A 20,031-nucleotide genomic window follows, 5' to 3' on the forward strand; every position below is an offset into this window, starting at 1 on the left:
GAATTCTGCAGATTGCCAATTCCCGGAGGTTGACGGTTCATTTCAACCCCCCATCCAGCTGCGTCCTGGAGATCAGCATGCGTGGAGTGAAGATCGTAGTCGTATCGGATGACCCCAGGGACCAGGCCAAGGTAAGGAACCAGCCCGGTGATAGACCCGTCACCAATGACCTTCTGCCCACCCAACCCCCCAACCCAACCCAACCCACCTTCCAAGAGGCTTTAAATGGCGAGATACAAATACATTTTTTTTCCTTTGTAGTAGTATAAGCCTTAAAATAAGAGCATTCCAGAAACATATTATCAAAGGAACCAGGGTAACGGAAATCACAAAGCATTAAGGGCCTTATATACAAAACTTTTCGGTAGGTCACAAATAGCCCAATTCTTAGAATCAGGCCATTTGCGACTACAAAAAAAGATTTAGAAATGTACAAAAGCCAAAATGCTACTAGGTTAGAAGTTACCAAATCACAATTTGGCTTTGCGAATCAGTAATTTGAAGGGGCGTGTCAAGGGCGCCTCTTCCAATTCCTGATTAGTATGTATTAATGTTTTGCAACTAAATTCCCGTCGTATTTTATCAACATCCGAAGCAGATGATAACACATTTGGAAATGGGTAGGGGTTCACAAAGAACCCTTTCCTCTTTGAGAATGTAAACAAAAATGTTTGTGAAGAGCAGGCAGTGGTCCCACGAACCATTGCCTACTCTTCAAAAACAAAACTTTAAAGTTTAATTTTCTATTTTTATACACATCTCATTTTCCTTTAAGGAAAACAAGATGGATTTTGACAAAAAAAGATTGCTTTAATAAAGAGCAATCCGAGATATGGTGGTCTGCTGACGCAGCGGGCCACCATCCAGGTGATGGCTATTGTTCCTGATGAGAGGAAATAGCAACCTACCTCATTAATATTCATGAGTTAGGTTGATTTGCGACACACTCGAAACTGATATTTAATAGTACAAAGTCTTCTTACATTAGGAATTGCAATTTCTTAATTGCGTTTCGCTAAGTTGTAAATTCCTAATTTTTGTACATCTGGCCCATAATCAGTTCGAAGCCAAATCCACTGAAAACCCCAGAGCTCTCTGTCTCTTGCTAGTGATAAAATTCAAGAGTGTGTGGCTGGAGGTTCTGGCAGGAGTTGCTCAAGAGTTTTCAGACATTGAGTCACAGGATTACAGTAAGGGTGATTAAAATAATTTTATGTAATAAAAAAGCACTAGAGTCTCAGGGTCACCTTGACCTTCTGGCGATCCCTCAACTTGACAATTTTTTCCAGGGCTGCATCAAGGCTGAAACAGATTTCTGTTAAAGACATTGGGCCCCATTCACAAAAGTAATCTAAGACAAAATCCTAACTTTACGTCTAGGATTTTGTCTCAGTTAAACTTAAGTTTGTCTTAAGTTTAACTTCAGACCAAAATTTAAGATTGACTGAGACAAAATCCTAACTTTAGTACTCCTAAATGCCTTCTATGAATACCGAAAGTCGTAAAGTTAGGATTGTGTCCGAGATGACTTTTGTGAATCGGGCCCATTGTTTTCTTGTGCTCAAATACATTGTTGTCTACTTCAGCAATTGGTGCATTTGATTAGTGTGAGATATACATAAGCTCTGAGGACTTAGAGTATGGATAACATCAGCACAAAGGAAGATTGTTCAGTAGCTGTTCACAGCTGGTCACCGGAGAAAGTCACCGAAGTCACCGCTGGATCAGTAGAATTATCGGTCACATGTAAAGCCTCACGAGAACATGAGTATTTTATTTATTTTATTTTTTACACTTATAAGGCGCACAGCTACCCAAAAAGGGTTTCCCAGCGCCGAGACACAGCACAGAAGAAAAAGGTAGAAGGTTCGCATGGTCGTTCAAGTTATTGTTCAAACAGCCAGGTTTTGATGTTTTTTCTGAACCTAGCGTAGTTTTCTTCTTTGCGTATGTGTGGAGGGAGTGCGTTCCAGAGCTTAGGTCCTAGCTGTGCAAAGGATTTCCCTCCCATGCTTGCAAGTTTACACCTGGGTACACATAAATTGGCTGCTGATTGTGACCGTAAAATGCTTTTGGGAGTGTAGGGGTGGGCTAAAGCTTGCAGGTATTTAGGTGCCGTACCTGCCTTTATTTTAAACATGTAATTGAGAGCCTTAAATCTAATCTGGTTCTCTACTCTGAGCCAGTGTAGGTCACGAAGGCATTTTGACACACTGGTGGTTTTAGGAATTCTGCATAGCAGCCTGGCGGCAGAGTTCTGGACAAGTTGTAGCCGCCAAACTACAGCTTTGTTTGAGCCAAGGTACAGGATGTTTCTATAGTCAAGCCTAGATGTAATGAGGGCATTGACCACGGTTTTTTGGGTGCAGGTGGGCAGCATCCACAGGATTTTCTTAAGCCACTTTATGATTGTGAAACAGAGGCCAGCAACTCTGTTGGCCTGTTGTTTCATAGAAAGGGAGCTGTCCAAAATGACCCCAGGTTGCGTACCTGAGAGGCTGGTGGTGGGAGGTTTCCCATCTGGGAAGGTTAATGGACGGAGTTCCATAGGTCCCGTTGTTTACCCAGCAGGAGGATCTCCGTTTGTTTTCTGTTCAATTTCAGCTGGTTGGTGCTCATCCAGCTAAAAATGTTGTGAAGAACCTGATTGAGAAGTGACGGGGCTAGTGGGCTAGATTCTGACAGAGAAAAAATTATCTGCGAATCGTCGGCGTAGGTCATGAGGGTAAGTCGTGAGCGCGCCGCTAGATCGGCCAAAGGTCTAAGGTAAAGATTAAAGAACAGCTTGCTTAGGATAGAGCCCTGGGGCACTCCGTGTGGCGCACTGAAAATTCCAGAATGCGCAGAGGAAGATGTGATCTGGAAGGTTCGGTGGGTCAGAAAAGATCTGATCCACTCTAAAGCAGCACCACCGATCCTATTTTTTCTTAGTGTGGTTAGTAGGCCTTCGTGCGATTTGGGGTCAAAGGCCGCACTCAAGTCCATAAGAATGAGTGCGACCGTTTGACCGTCGTCAAGGAGTTTCCGAATATTCTCGGTGACTCCGAGCAGAGCCGTCTCTGTGGAGAACCCTGCTTGAAAGCCAGACTGTGACGGGTGGAGAAGGGAGTTTTCCTCAGTGAAATGAGTAAGGGAAGAATGGACATGTCTTTCCAGTCATTTGGAAAAGGCGGGAAGAAGTGATATGGGCCTGTAATTAGATAGCAGCTCTGGGTTTGCGGCAGGTTTCTTCAGTAGTGGACTGACCATGGCGTGTTTCCAGAGTGCGGGAACTGTAGAGAATTCCAAGGAGGAATTCAGCGTGTTAACCATGATTTCCAGAGAGGGGGCATCCAGTTGTTTCAGTACTTTAATAGGAATAGGGTCGCAAGGGGAGCCAGATTTAATTGTCTTGAATGGATCTAAGTGTGTCAATTGTGATGGGAGGCCAGTGATCCAAGGTGTTTTTGACTGTGGGGACAAAGTCCTCATGATCTTGCGGGGTGTTTTATTGCTATTGATGTCAGTGATTAATTTGTCAATTTTCTCGGAGAAAAATGTGGCGAGATCCTGACATTGTTGTTCATTTAATGGACGGGCAGTTGCTGTGGTTTGAGCACCTGCTAATTCCTTAACAGTGTTGAACAATATTTTTGACCTATTAGTTGCCTTCATAATAGTGGTGTTTACATACAGGGCACGGGCTTTAGTGCAAGCTGCATGGTATTTATTTCTTGCACTTTGATGAGTAAAATAAGGAATAATACAAATTAAATGTATTTAGATTCAGGTAAGTCACATTTAAGCTATGATAGCTCTGGTGGCTGCAGGGGCAATCAACTTGTACAGATGAAAAGGTAAGGGTCAAGGAAGACGACAGCCATTGTTATATCTGATTAGTTCCAATGGTGCAGATATTCCAAGTCTCATGAACATTTGCAAAATTGAACCCTTTATGGAATCAGATGGAAAATTGGAGAATGAATTAAGGATCTAGAGATCAATCAAGAGATCAACAACCCCCTTGTAAAACCAGTGATACTTTGATGAAAGTAGAATCAGCACGGCCAGTCTTACCTTATGTTTTTTGGGTGGAAGATGATTCCAGTTCTAAGAACTTGACTGAAGAGGAATGATTTCAGCTCTTTCATGAGCTGGAAAGGCTCCAGTTGTCACTCAATGATGGATAATTGGCTATGGAGGTCTGTGTTCCCAGAAACTGGAGGTCGCATTTATGCTCAGCAGACTATGAAGGGGTGGCTGGATCCTACCTTCTGTTGGATATATAATGGGCCCACTTTCTATAGGCATATGAGGCTGTTTCGCCACCAGTCCTTGAACTCAAATCTTTAACTTGGCCCTGGATCCCACCAGCAGCCAGTGAATGGATCTCAGGACAGGTCCCTGGTGATCTGCGGGCCCGATTCACAGAACTAACTTAAGACAAAATCCTAAACTTACTACCATTTTGGTATTCACAGAAGGCACTTACTCAATTTGGCATTCACAGAAGTCATTTACTCAATTTGGTATTCACAGAAGGCACTTACTCAATTTGGTATTCACTGAAGGCACTTACTCATTTTGGTATTCACTGAAGGCACTTACTCATTTCTTGAATACCAAATGAGTAAGTTGTTACTCAAAATGAGTAAGTGTCTTCTGTGAATACCAAAATGAGTAAATGGTAGTAAGTTTAGGAATTTGTCTTAACATAGTTCTGTGAATCGGGCCTTGTATTTGTTCAGTTCAGGTAAAGCTTCCTGATCCTTTTTTTATTTGTACTTTTTGGGGTTCGGCTCTTGAGATACCAACAGGGGGTTGTTGAGCCCCAGTCGTGGAGGGAAAGGGGAGGATTCTCCTGAACGTGTGTGATTCAGATTCTTGTTCTTGACACAGGGTTTGCCTGCACTGATCGAGTCAGCGAGATGCCTGACAGATAACCTTTGTTATTTCATATTTCTTGTTTAATCAGACACGGTAAAAGTGACTAAACAAAAGATTGTTCCTTTGGCAGCCAATAATCTCTGAACATGCATACCTTACTAGCGACGTCTTAATCTCTCCCTTTCCTACAACCAGAGCCATCCTGCTCCCACATACACACTGTCTAGTCCCTTTTGCACACCTCTGAATCTATCACATATTGTGTTATTTGTTGTGTTATTGTTGTGTAAAGTATCAGAAATTAAATAAAAAAAGAATTTGCAAAGTGCCTGGGCAACAAAGGTTTCAGGGCTCCCTGAAATAAGGGGACTAGTTAATTAGAAAAGAAACAGAGACAACATTAGCAAAACTGTGTTTAAGAGCCCTCGGTTAGGTGAGATGGTCAGTAATCTGGGAGCAGTGCAGAGACATATGGGTCAGAACTGAAAAGGAGCTACACCGACTCATCGTTGTACATCAAATCATTGTTGACATTTCGTGAGCCTTGCACCTTCCTCACAAAACTGATCATATGCATTGAGTTGTTTTTATGTATTTGTATTTTATGTTTTATTTTTGTTTAATGATGTTGACAAGTTTTTCTCCACTATCTAAAAATGATGGGATTTGAAATATATTTAAAAGGATCTTTTTGAGTGCGTTGCATAACTCTTAGCTCCAATCTGTATGTTTTTAGTGCGATATAAACGAAGGCCTGGATGCATAAGCAGAGCTGTGCAGTGACATAGGAGCATATTTATGGGGGAGTTGCATCACCTTTGCGCCACGCAACGGGGGCAAGAGCGACGCAACTCCCAAGTTTAATTGATCGAGCCTCGCCAGGCCACCTCCTGCGGCTTGATATTGTAGCGTTGCATTACTCTGCTCCAGGGAGGCGTTCCATGGGTGGAGCGTGGGTGTTCCCTCGCATCCAACGCTGGATTAACCATCAGAGGTAAACCCGGGGATGCCATAACATGCTATGCCTCCCAGGAGAGGCGTAACACGGAGAAATATCTTTGTTTCTCCTCCTTCCTCTTTCTATATGTGCTGCATTGTGCAGCACACATAGAAAGGGGAAATGCCTCAGGGGATTGTTACTGCGAAGGAAGGTACTCTTCCTGCACACCAACGATTGCTGCTTACAACGCAGACACCCTTGCACCATGGCTCAAGGGTGCTGGCATAAGCGCCAGGCAGCCAGACGTGCGACAGCGCAAGGAAAGGACAGAAATGTGTCATAGTGTGTTACATATGACACATTCCTGCCCTTTGTACCTTGATACAGCGCAGCAGGGTGGCTTGCCGAGCTGCGCTGCGTGAAAGCCTCATGAATGTGCCCCTCAGTGTATTAATACAATTGTATGGATTGCGCAGAGAGCCCAGACGCAAGCACACCGGATGTGGTATTGCGCTCCAGTGCAGCTGGAAGCGACTTATATTGATTTGCTGAGCCTCGGAAGGATATGTCCGGGACACTTGAGGATTTTTGCTTTTATCATTTAAGTGCTCAGAGTAGAGTTTTCTGAGCCCATTGATCCCTGCACGGAGAGGCAACTTGTCACTAGAGACATTATCTGCTCCCATTAACTCATCCAAAGACCTGTAATAGCTTTTAGAAGCGGGAGAATCCACTAGGGGATATCTCCAGTGTTGGAACTACATTTCCCAGCCTGCCTCAGTCATGGCACATCATAGCCAGCATTAGAGATATAATGAGGCGTCTATAGACTTGACATGTATTTTCTTCTTATTGCACCACGGAGCTGGCTCCCCACCCAATTATCTGATTCAATCTCTAGCTGTGCTTGAGACGCCTCCATTCTAATCTGTTCAGCAGCAGAGACCCCATTAGAGATGCCGCAACGCATGCTTGCCAAAATCCAATCACATGAAATATCGTCCTAACCTAATCCACTTATGTAACTGTGCAAAATAGAAATAGGGTAAAGAGGGTTAGAAATAAAGGTGGGACTATACAGAATGAGATTGCAGTGACGACAAGGTAGCACGTGTAAGGGGGGTTAGTGATGGTGCATCAGAGTGTGATATCATGACAAAGCACACTCTGCAAACAGGGGGCAGTCGTTGTGACAGGGCACTTGTGTGGGTCTAGCACAGGCAATCCCTGTTAGTGCTTCGGTATAAAATGGGGAAATGTGAAATTGTGCCTGCTCAGCATTCAGTTACCACACAAATCACTGGCTTGCGGCAGCCAAGCACTCATAGCAACGTTCCATTTTAATCCTTCGATATTGGCACTTCCTATCAGTGTAAAGCAGAATTCACCAAACGTTGGATTGTTCACCCACTAATAGTGAACTTGAACTAGGTTCAGACTATTGTGAGACTGTTTTATTGCCATATTCATGATGTGTTATTGCAATAATAATCCTTCTTGGTAACAGAGGATTCAATGGTTCCGACGTTTGGTGCATGTGCTTTGCTGAGAAGCCCTGACTGCAGCAAGGCAGCTCCAATGCCTACTGCTCAATCAACCAGGGGTTTGTTGAAGCATGACTACTCACCCGTAAGAGTCTCAAGGCGCTAGAGATGGGGGGAGGTGCAGGTTCCATTCCATCAAGGAGGGAGTCTGTCGAAGAGCCAGGTCTTGAGGTTTCTTGCGAAGATGGGGGACGATGTGTCTGTCTGAGGTGGAGCGGAAGGGCGGAAGGGCGTTCCATGCCTTGGCCACGAGGAAGGAGAAGGAGTGGCCTCCGGATCTGGTCGTCTGGTGCAGGGGACCACGGCGTAGGAGAGAGGGCTGATCATAGGGTCCTTTGGGGTGCGTGGAATATGAGTCAGATGGTCTGGTGCCGTTGAGGGCCTTGTCTGCGTGGGTGAGAAAGTGATTCTCACCTTGACGGGGAGCCAGTGTCAAGTCAAGTCAAGTCAAGTCATAGGATTTGTATAGCGCACTACATACCCAGAGGGTTTCAAGGCGCTTGGGAAGGGAAGGATAATTACTTGTCAAATATCCACGTTTTAAGTTGCTTTCTGAACGCTAGGTGGTTTTGGGTAAGGCGAAGGTAGGCGGGGAGTGAGTTCCATGTTTTAGCAGCCAGGTATGAAAAGGATCTGCCTCCCATGGTGGTCTTGTTGATGCGAGGTACAATGGCTAGGGCTTGGTTGGAAGAACGTAGTTGGCGGGAGGGGGTGTAGAAGGACAGTCGTGAGTTGAGGCAGTCTGGTCCGATGTCGTAGAGTGATTTGTGTGCGTGGGTAAGTAGTCGGAAAGTGATCCTCTTATTGACGGGTAGCCAGTGGAGGTCTTTAAGGTGACCAGAGATGTGTTCGTTGCGTGGGAGGTCTAATATGAGCCTGGCTGAGGTGTTTTGGATTCGTTGGAGTTTCTTCTGGAGTTTTGCGGTAGTACCCGCGTAGAGGGTGTTTCCGTAGTCCAGTCGGCTCGTGACCAGAGCGTGGGTGACTGTTTTCCTTGTGTCGGAGGGAATCCAGCGAAATGTTTTTCTGAGCATGCGAAGAATGTTGAAGCAGGAAGAAGATACGGCGCTGACTTGTCTGTTCATTGAGAGTGAAGAATCCAGGATGACGCCTAGGTTCCGTGCGTGGTCTGTCGGGATGGGTGCTTTTCCGAGGGCTTCCGGCCACCAGGAGTCGTCCCATGCAGAGGGGGATGTACCTAAGATGAGGACTTCTGTTTTGTCTGAGTTCAGTTTCAGACGGCTTTGTTTCATCCATTCGGCAACTTCTTTCATTCCTTCGTGTAGGTTAGTTTTGGCGGTGCTGGGGTCATTGGTGAGAGAGAGGATCAGTTGAGTGTCGTCCGCGTAAGAGATGATGTTGAGGTTGTGTTGGCGTGCGATGGCCGCGAGGGGGCTCATATATACGTTGAAGAGGGTGGGACTGAGTGAGGATCCTTGTGGTACGCCGCAGATGACTTCAGAGGCCTCGGACTTGAATGGAGGAAGGCGGACTCTCTGGGTTCTTCCGGTGAGGAACGAGGTGATCCATTCAAGTGCTTTTCCTTGGATTCCGATGTTATAGAGGCGTTGTAAGAGGGTGCTGTGGCAGACTGTGTCAAAGGCTGCGGAGAGGTCGAGGAGGATGAGGGCGACTGTGTCTCCGTTGTCTAGTAGCGTTCGAATGTCGTCTGTTGCTGCGATGAGGGCGGTCTCAGTGCTGTGTTTTGCTCGGAAGCCAGATTGTGAGGGGTCGAGGGATTTGTTATCTTCGAGGAAGGCGGCAAGCTGGTTGTTGACAGCTTTCTCGATGACTTTGGCCGGGAATGGGAGAAGCGAGATGGGGCGGTAATTTTTGAGTTCGGTGGGGTCCGCTGTTGGTTTTTTCAGAAGGGCGGTGAGTTCAGCGTGTTTCCAGTCTTCCGGGAAGGTGGCGGAGTTGAAGGAGCAGTTGATGACGTCTCTGAGGTGCGGAGCTATGACGGAGTCTGCTTTGTTGAAGATGTGGTGAGGGCATGGGTCTGTGGGGGATCCTGAGTGGATTGAATTCATCAGGCGGATGGTGTCCTCAGTGGAGATTGGGTTCCAGTCGTTGAGAATGTTCACGGGGGTAAGATGATCAGCAAATGGTAGGGTGGGTTGATTTCCGGGTTGGTTGTCAAAGCTGTTGTGGATGTCCGCAATCTTGTTGTGGAAAAATGATGCTAGGGAGTCGCAGAGGGTTTGAGAGGGGGTGATGTCGTTGGAGTTGGCCGAGGGATTGGAAAATTCCTTGACGATGTTGAACAGTTCCTTGCTGTTGTGGGCGTTGTTGTCAAGTCGATCCTTGAATGCTGTTTTCTTGGCTTTTCGGATCAGTTGGTGGTGAGTGCGGGTGGCGTTTTTGAAGGCGACCTTGGTGCTGGTGGTTGTGTCTTTTTTCCAGGCCTTTTCAAGGGAGCGGCAGAGTTTCTTGGACTTCTTGAGATCATCGTTGAACCATGAGGCCTTCTTGCTGCCAGGTTTGCTTTGCCGTTTTTTCGGTGGTGCTAAGGTGTCGGCGGTGTTGGATAACCATAGGGTGAGGTTAGCGGCGGCTTCGTTGGCGTTAGAAGAGGGGGCTGGGGAGTTTTGAAGGAGCGATGCGGAGATTTGGTCAGTGGTGATTTTGTTCCAGTTTCTTTGCAGGGTAGGTTGGAGGTGGATGTTGGGTTTTGGTTTGTTGTAGGTGAAGTGAACGCAGCTGTGGTCAGTCCAGAGGAGGTCCGTGGTGTGGCCGAAGGAGACATGATTGCTGGATGTGAAGATGGGGTCGAGTGTGTGACCTGCGGTGTGGGTGGGGGAAGTGACCAGTTGTTTAAGTCCGAGGTTGGCGAGGTTGTCCATGAGGGTGGCGGTGTTGCGGTCGTTGATATTTTCAAGGTGAAAGTTGAGGTCTCCCAGAAGGATGTATTCTTTGGAGGGGAGCGCGTGTGGAGTGATGAAGTCCGTGATGTCTTCACTGAATTTTGCGCGGGGTCCTGGTGGTGTGTAGAGGAGAGTGCCTCGGAGTGTGGTTTTGGGGTCGATGTGGATCTGGAAGTGAAGGTGTTCAGAGTTGGCGAGGTTGGCGTCAGAGCTGGTTGAGATGCGGATGGATTTCTTATGGACGATAGCGATTCCTCCTCCTGTGTGGATGGTGCGGTCTTTGCGAGTGATCTTATAGTCTTCAGGGATGGCAATGGTGATGTCTGGTGCGGAGGAAGCGTTCATCCATGTTTCCGTAAGGAAGGCGATGTCCGGAGAAATGGTGTCTAGTAGATTCCATAGGTCAATGGCGTGCCTGTGGACCGATCGGGTGTTGAGAAGGATGCATTGTAAGTGGTTGGGGTCGGGAGTCTGATGTGTGGTTGTAGCGGAGATGTTGTCGGTGCCTCTGAATTTGCAGGAGTAGCATGAGAAAGGTCCATGGGTGCGTCCAGGAGCGGCTTGAACGCAGTTGGGGGCGCGACCGGGGTTAAGGGCTAGGAGGGCGGCGGCATCATAGGTAATGCGGGAGGGCTGGGCAGCGCGAGGGGCAGGGGGTCTGGCGCTGGGCGCGGTCCAGGCGCGGACGGGCGTAGACGGGCTTACCTTTGGCGCACCTTCGGCGTGGCCGTAGCGCGTGGACGCTGCGCGTGGGGGCATTGGCCATAAATGGATGGTGGGGGGGGGAGGGGTGAGGGCGGCTCAGCTGGGAGGCGGGGCGCGTTTACAAAGATGAGCACAAACAAACAAACAAAATGGCAGCGGAGCGCTGGGGGCTAACGCGCTACAAAGTTAAACAGGGACAAAATAGCGCTAACTATACTGAGCAAAAGCGGCGATTTAACAGTCAGCAAGGTGAAAGGGGGCAGGCGAGGTACAATGCAGGCTAATTAAACAGAGTAAAAGCGGCGCTTTTACAAATGGCAAAGTGAAAAGCGGCAGGCGAGGCACAAAGCAGGCTAATTAAACAGAGCGAAAACAGCGATGTAGCAATCAGAAAAAATGCAAATCGGCAGGTGAGGCACAATGCAGGCAATAATAACACAACGATACCAGTAGCAGGGGAGCGACCACTCGGCTCGAGAGCTGAGAGCGAGTCACAGCGCTAAGTGGGGTTGGAGCGCTGGAAGTAGTCTGTGGGAGGGCGGCTCAGCTGGGAGGCGGGGCGCGTTTACAAAGATGAGCACAAACAAACAAACAAAATGGCAGCGGAGCGCTGGGGGCTAACGCGCTACAAAGTTAAACAGGGACAAAATAGCGCTAACTATACTGAGCAAAAGCGGCGATTTAACAGTCAGCAAGGTGAAAGTGGGCAGGCGAGGTACAATGCAGGCTAATTAAACAGAGTAAAAGCGGCGCTTTTACAAATGGCAAAGTGAAAAGCGGCAGGCGAGGCACAAAGCAGGCTAATTAAACAGAGCGAAAACAGCGATGTAGCAATCAGAAAAAATGCAAATCGGCAGGTGAGGCACAATGCAGGCAATAATAACACAACGATACCAGTAGCAGGGGAGCGACCACTCGGCTCGAGAGCTGAGAGCGAGTCACAGCGCTAAGTGGGGTTGGAGCGCTGGAAGTAGTCTGTGGGAGGGCGGCTCAGCTGGGAGGCGGGGCGCGTTTACAAAGATGAGCACAAACAAACAAACAAAATGGCAGCGGAGCGCTGGGGGCTAACGCGCTACAAAGTTAAACAGGGACAAAATAGCGCTAACTATACTGAGCAAAAGTGGCGATTTAACAGTCAGCAAGGTGAAAGGGGGCAGGCGAGGCACAATGCAGGCTAATTAAACAGAGTAAAAGCGGCGCTTTTACAAATGGCAAAGTGAAAAGCGGCAGGCGAGGCACAAAGCAGGCTAATTAAACAGAGCGAAAACAGCGATGTAGCAATCAGAAAAAATGCAAATCGGCAGGTGAGGCACAATGCAGGCAATAATAACACAACGATACCAGTAGCAGGGGAGCGACCACTCGGCTCGAGAGCTGAGAGCCAGTGGAGTTTGCGCAGGTGCTGGGAGCTGTGGCAGTGTTTTGGCAGGTTGAGGACTAGTCTTGTGGCCTCGTTCTGGATGTTCTGTAGCTTGCGGGTGAGGTTTTTATTTATTCCGACATAGAGTGCGTTGCCGTAGTCGAGTCTGCTGGTGACCAGGGTGTGAGTGACAGTCTTTCTGTGTTCGAGCGGGATCCATTTGAAGGTCTTACGAAGGGGGCGGAGGGTGTGGAAGCAGGAAGACGAGACGGAGTTAATTTTGCAGTCCATTTTGAGCTCGGAGTCCAGGATGATTCGCAGGTTGTGTACGTGGTCCGTGGGGGTTGGAGGGTTTCCGATGGCGGGGGACCACCAGTTGTCGATCCAGGCATTTATGCCCCATTACTCTGCAATCTGAGTACTCACTGAAATCTGGGACACCATCACCTCCCTCACCCCTGACATCGTCTTCCTCACCAAGACCTGCCTCAACCCTGCATCCACTCCCGACACCGCCACGCCTTATGGCTATAAGTTTGCTTACTAGCAGAAATAGTAAGCCAAAACCTGCCAGGGCAGTCTTACCATCAGCAGCATTACAAACCAGAGACCAACCTGCACAGTCACAAAAGGTCTTGTCACACCCACACCTCTTCAGCAATTGGTTCTACTCTGAGCTGTACAGGTAATGTACATGTGTAGGCCCAGTTATGTATAGTGTGCTTTCAAACAGTCTTTAGGTCAAGTGTAAGCAATCTTATTCAGGAAAATAACCAAACTGATGCACGGATATGAAGTGACTTCCCCAGGTTCACGCACGTAAGGAATTGGAGATCAGATCTATGGTCTTCTTGTGCAACTGCCGACAAATGATTCACTTGCGACATCTTGTCTGAAACATAAAGTAAAAGCAAGTGAGTGAAGCATCTCAGTTTCATGCAGGTTCACTCACGAGTATCATCTTTGTTGTCCCTACAATAAAATCAATAAACACGTCATCTCTGTCCCAAACCCACTCGCCGCTGTCTTCAGATGACGCAGGTTTCCTTCCCTGAACAGCTTGAGTCATGAAAACTGGCACCATCCCATCGCCACCTCCCGCAAGAGGGTACCTGGGCCTCATGATGTCCGCTCTCTGATGTCCGTCATTCAAAGCCTTTCATTCTTCAAGGACAACATTCTGGCTGTCACGGAGAATGATGGTCCGATTTAGATCTTGGCGGATGGGTTACTCTATCACAGCGGTGTCCGATATCCCTTCTGCCGAAATATGAATCCCATTATATCCTATGGGATTGATATTTTTGGGGCGAGGATTCGTCACCGTTGTGATGGAGTAACCCATACACTAAGTTCTAAATCTGGCCCTTAGCACGGAGATGGTTTCGGCCATGCTCTCTCGGTTGCCCTTCTTCTGGGCTGCTGGTGACCACTCTCGGAGTTCACCTCTGGACCTAACTTTCAAAATAATGATGTAGAACAATACATTTAAATGAATTTTAAATGAAAACTGAAAGCCCGTGTATTTGCATTTTTAGCTCACATTCTCTATCCTCCCAGGTCCCCAGTCGGCACTCCACTAAAGTGGGTGCCAGGAAACAACGTTGGTTGTGACCAGTAATAATGTAAAATGTTTTGACAGATTAACACCTTTGTCAACAGAGCTAGACAAGCTTTATAACTAATGTAAGACCGCTCACTCACCAGCAGATGTCTGTTGGGTAGCTTGTCATATCATTCCGGCTAATGCTTAATATCATAAAGTCATCTTATAGGTTTACTATTGTTATTGCCCGCTTATCCTATGTGGAATCTACAGGCCTTTTGGATTTTTATCCTACAGGGTTCCATCTTAGACTGGGGACTGAGATTGTTGTTACATAAAAGTAGAACTTCAGAGTCACATCACTTCAAGATCCACCACAGAGTAACCCCCAAGCCATTGCGTTGACATCCTGTGTGCATGTTGAGTGCGTGTGTACAATGTGTATGTGTGCCACATACATGACAGTCAAACTGTGTGCACTGTGGGTGTGTTGGCTGAGCCCACAGGATCCATTTTGGATTGTCCCTGGTTTAGCAGGACACAAGATATAGGGTGGATACAGCTTCCCAAGTCAGTTGAAATGTGTCCCCTACATGTCTGTGGTTGGAGGGTGGAGACCCAGAAACTAGTGAGAGAGGATGAAGACAGGACTACCATTAGAAGTGCTACAAGCATCTTTTAGCAGGGTATTGCTCGTAGATTTTCTTGAGCACTGCCATGTGCTAGGTCGTGGGGTAAAGAGGGAAGGCAGCAGAGTCTGTTGTTAAAGGTGGGAAGGTACCTAGGCAGGGTCTGCCCTTTTGCCTGTCCCTGCTGCTTTTAGAAAGCTGGAGTGAGGTGCACGTTATTCACACTTACTTGTGCCCTTTGTTTGGATACTTCTGTGTGGAGCGAGCATCATGTGTATTTGCTGTGAGAACCATCACGTTGCAGAAAGGCTGCGTCTGCACAGCAGGCTGAAAATGGCATTTGAAAGGGACGCTCCTCAAACCTATTCCAGGACCTTAGACAATGGATCTGCGTTCCCCATCTGGACTATAAACGTGGGACTCGAGCCGCCCCATTTTGTCTCAGTTCCAAGTTCTTCTGGACCACGGAAGGGCATGCCACTCATAGCACTGAGGAACCATGGCTGATATCTGACTGACAGCTAGTCTTCCCAAGGATATGGTGTGGAGAAGTGTGGCTCAGGGGTTAGAGGCGGCAGACCTGGAGCTTGAGTTCGGTCCGGGACCAGGGTTCAATTCCCCGCCTCGGCGGGTCTTGGGCTCAAAATTCCGCGGACTCGTTAATTCTCGCTCCGGTGCCTTCTCAGCTCACGGGTTCACACTCTGCGACTCTGGGCAATAGCTTGCTTAATCTCCACAACGGCCCCTCGCCGCGGGATGCCTGGCTTTCACCTTGTGGATACCCTGCCAGGGCTATCTCACAGGGGAATACCAGGACGGGTTCCCTAAGCAAGCGCCGAGATGCCCCAGGGTAAGTCGTGCGCTATATAAGACTTCATACTTTACTTTACTTTACTTTACATCACCTGAAGACTACAACGTGCCCGGGGAGCTGTGCATCTGCTTACAGCTGAGAAAGTTGCCTCCCAGCTCAGAGAAGGAACGATAGTGCCGGGCCCTGCTGGAAGAATGACTGTCCAGGAGGAGATGCCCAGCTATGCCCATGGGATGTGGCAACCCAGAAGGAGCCACCGAACCACTGTGACCACGGAATCAACCTGTGTGGTGAGGGGTCACCTGTCATTCCGACCGTGGTTCTAGTGATGAACTGTGTCTGAGTAGCCCTGCGTCACCGTAGTGCAGGCCAGGGCTGCTGCCACCATTGTACAATCAACAGTTTGGGGAACCCAATGTACCCTTGGAGGCTTGGGCAGTAATATCAATGGTAAACAAAGCCTACAAGGGATTTGATTCACAACGATCTTTTGTTATTCAAAGATAAATCAGGGAGTTAGTCCTAAGGGAACAAACGCCAAAGTGTCATTAGACAACATCAAAGAAAAAGAAATCTTAGCATGAAACACACGGGAAACCCTAGTAGTTTGAAAAATATATCTTATTTTATATATTTTTGTTAGAAAATGGAGTACAAGTAAATAAAATCAGCAAAGAGTCATGGAAAGAAGTAACATTAAATTGACCTAACAATACATGACTGCACAACTATTCCAATTAAATCATAAGCAACAAATCTCTAATGAGAATACAAATTGCTCCAGAATAACAAAATTTCTTAGCAATAGAGGATGTGGTCGACGTTTCGGTCTGTTCGGCTGTAGTCCATCAGACCATCTTCAGGACGAGAATAATTATGGCTGTGAGGAAAGACTCTTATAAAACGTATTGAACAACTGCCTAGTACCATGTACTGGATCTATGGTTACTGCTGCAGAAGAGGTACTGTAATGTAGGAAAGTTAATTCCCTGTACTTGTTTCTTGGACCAAAGTCTGTGAACAAACAGATGAATGGCTGCAAGATGCTGTATGTATATACACAATCTTAGTCGAGTAACGGCGTTTCCACATGGAACAACACCGCACGCCACCATTGTACAGCACAACTTCAGAGGAGCTGTCACCAGTGAAGAGGAAACTCTGCCACAGTCCAGAAGCAGACTTTGCCAAAAATTACCCACTCTGGGCGACAACTGCTGAAGGCAAGAAGACACTCGTTCAGGCACCCAAGCCGGTACCTGAAGTGGTCCACGAGAGAGAAGGAGGAACGCCGCCATGCCGCAGTCAAAGTGATGCCACCAAAGATGCCCATCCCATAGGCTTATGCACACAACCTCTAGCGCCCACCGAGACACATCCTCCACCGAGCAGCTAAAGGCAAGGCACGGCTTGCAGAGCTGGACAGGATACCCTCGCAGATGTTTAGCCGCATTCTACAAATAGTGAAAGATGGATAGATTGACAGGCTGTGAACATGAGCAAAGTCAAGCTGCGATTGAGAAATGTCCCCATCTGTAAGACTCTTTTGGACTAAAGAACTGTATTAACTGATGCACCGGTTAACAAGAGATGAGTAATAAGTAAACCTGCAGCTTTGTCTACTGTTGCCTAACCCGACTTGTCGAGGTGGCCACCCAGGCCACTGGAGTATACCAGAGAGATCAGATCAGGACACCAGGGTGGGTTCAGTATACCAGCATGAGCCTAGGAATGGGATAATTTAACCTTAATCTGATTTCTATGTAGCTGAGGACTTTGTACCACTGTATTATTAAAGGTACTTTCTTTTCTAAAATGACGAGCATTGGGCTGGATGGTGATTTATTGAGGCTGTTGTTTGAGTGTGAGTTCAGAGCTTTTTCGCCCTACACTGCCTCACTGAGAGGCCTTTGATTCCCCGCTCTCGCCATCCTCCAAGTGAAGTGCAGGAAGGGTTGCACAGGCGATTATAAGACGTGTTTGAGTCATTGTTGTCTACTTACCGATATAATATTTTTAGACATACCTCGAATCCTCATTAATAAAGGTGATAACCAAGGAACTCTAGGGAATTTTTAGAGTATCTGAATCCCGCTTTGTCCAGTAGTTTTATTCAAGAACTCCCTCCTACCGTGAAGTCTTTGAGGAGGTCGAGTCCAGCCTTGTGGTACTATCATACCAGGGTGGGGAGGGGATGCCGATGGTGAAGCATGACACTTTTATGTGTGTGAGACATCCTCTTCCATAAAGGATAACTTTACCATTTAATCACAATCCTGCTATATATAACACTTTCCTAGAATCTAGCAAATTGTCTTCCTTGTGATACTTCGGTTTATCGTATTAGCACCGTGCCGTGTTGTGATATACTAGTTTTGTGTTGGAGGGACGTACAGGAGTCTTTCCTCCACCTCTCTATTGTGTGATAATAGCTCAAGTTGCACAGCCATAATAGGACAGACGTCAGGACTCTAGAGGCAGACGACCTCAACCAGTTTACCTGGGATTGCCTTAGAAATCTGTTGCGCGTCTTCACTATATTCAGAGTGAATCAGTGCACTCTTCGTTGAGGATTTAAGAACTTTGACGATGCATCAAATTCTCTTCGTCAACATCACTGGTCGATAGTATCCAAGAGCATCTCTTTCAGATTGGCTTGCACCATGCATCACACACAAAAACACACAAAAAGCATCTCGGCTCGGAAATTTAGAAAGTATACTCCTTGGAGAGTTCTTTGGTGTATGGGTCAACCCATGTGGGTAGTCCCTGAAGGTAGTCTTGAGAGGTGAGGTGGCAGAGCCTTCCGGGTACAAGGAGCAATTCTTTCCTCTGATTTCTTCTCCTCCGTGGTCCACCTTACCCTTTTTTATCATCCCCAGACTCCACTATCTCAACATCCCTCACTATGACCCCCGCTTATCTCTGTATCTTGCTTCAACACCACTGCCCGGTCTCTTCACGTAAACTCCTGCCTCTTTTCCTTTTAAGTCTCTCTTTCTCACTGCGTGGTCCCTTTTGGTTCACTCTTTCAACCAATGATCTTCCTCTTTCTTCATCTCTCTACCTTAGTCCCTCCCACTGCTTTCTACATTAAATTAGCAGTTTTCCATGTCTTCGATGACCTTATGTCTTCCCCTCTCTCTATCCCATCCCCAGCAGGTCTTTGTCTCTTTTGTTCTTCCTCCACCGCTCTCTTCCTTCTGTTCCTCGATCAGTCTGATCCCTTTACATCGTCATTATCTTGTTAGCATCCAGCTGTCCTATGTTTTTTGTGGACACATGTACAGGGTTTATTTAACCCATTGTTGTTCTTGTTTCACTCAGCGCGGTTACCTCCATGTTCGAGTTGTGATCTATAAAAACAAAAAATAAAGAATTATTCCTTTGAACACCAGGAAGGAAATTGTAAATATCAAATGTCTTTAGACAAAAAAGACGGCATGTTCCTCAAAGTAATCCGCTTTGTCCTGATAATCTTCATTAATAGGGTTTCAGCCCTTGTCAAGAGACTCACAGCGGCCGTGCGATCGCTCTATGCATTGAGGGGTCTATTAGGATGGCGGGTGGACTCCAGTCCGCCCACCACCCTAGCAGTGCTGGGGCCGGCCGCCAGTGGTGCGGTGGTCCTGCACCAACAATTAGGATGCCGCCACCGCCGCGGTGGCATCCCACATATATCAGATTGTGGCGGGCAGTGCTGTAAGCAACGTCCGCCACAATGCAATATATGCATGTTGTGCATTGCACCGCGCAGTGCCTGCCACCTTGTGCATGCCCATGTTGGGGGTACCAAGGATACCCCCCCAAGTGCTGCCCCCTGCTCCCCATAGAAAACTCTGCATGCCTTTCCATGGCGTAGTCTCTGCCATGGAAAGGCATTGAAGTCTCCTACACCATGTTACAGCCTCTTCCGCCTGGTAGGCATGCCTCCCGGCGGGAAAGCAGCATACAGTCTTTCCGTCCGCCACTGTACCGCCGCCATGCTAATGTGGCAGAGGGTAAAAGGTCGTCCGGCGGGGTGATTTGGGGGGCGGATCGCCACCGCCGGTATGGCGGTGGCGATCCGCCGGCCATCCTAATAGACCCCTAAGTGTACTTTGTAAGAGATTTGCTCATTTCCTCCCATTCTATATCTTTCTGCTATATATTATCTTTTGTTTCATTTGCTGCCTGTTGAGGCATAGGATTTAGATCATATATTATGTTATAGCATTGCCTCCTCAAACCTACCGTATGCTGGCCATCAAGAAATGTCTTAGAATGAACTGGGCATTTATTTCCAGGTCCTTGTCTTCTGGCGGCCTTGGTAAAACTGCCTCAGATTCAAGAAAAGGGGCTCTAGAGCTGGGCAGCTGGAGGCTCCCAGGGCATTTCTATCATTGAATCAAGGAAAAGGTGTGATTCCTCCAGCTGCTGCCGTTGAGAACCGTGATGGTGTACCGGTGCACCACAACATGCCTACAGCCCGCCTCTGAAGGTGAAATCCTTCTAGAATCTGCCAGAAGGATTTCCACTCTTCCCATCTTTGAAGGCCTCCGTCATAGTCCTGAATTGAACATGAAAGATGTCTGCGGAGATTTATTATTTAAAACGGGATCATTTCTGAAACCACAGGAACGTGTGAAGATGTGACCCATAGTGCAATGCTGGCCAGTTTGTATCTTACGCTCTAAAAACAAGGGGCCCAGGGTAGAGGGAGAATCATTTTTATAAAACACCTCCCTGCAAGCAGCGGTGGATCATTGAATTAGATTGCATCT

At 47.4% G+C, this 20,031-nt stretch overlaps 1 protein-coding gene across 3 annotated transcripts in view; it reads left to right on the forward strand.

Annotated features, from left to right (window-relative positions):
• The window catches only part of MAPK8IP1 (mitogen-activated protein kinase 8 interacting protein 1), a 396,070-nt gene that overhangs the window by 330,124 nt on the left and 45,915 nt on the right, over nucleotides 1–20,031 (forward strand). For all 3 annotated transcript variants that reach the window (XM_086959641.1, XM_086959645.1, XM_086959642.1), the window contains exon 9: nucleotides 12–131. In XM_086959641.1, coding sequence (XP_086815767.1) covers nucleotides 12–131 — 120 coding nt within the window. The remainder of the gene's footprint in view (nucleotides 1–11; nucleotides 132–20,031) is intronic.

This window comes from Lissotriton vulgaris, chromosome 2_2, assembly GCF_964263255.1.
Source record: "Lissotriton vulgaris chromosome 2_2, aLisVul1.2, whole genome shotgun sequence".
Classification (NCBI taxonomy): Eukaryota; Metazoa; Chordata; class Amphibia; order Caudata; family Salamandridae; genus Lissotriton; species Lissotriton vulgaris.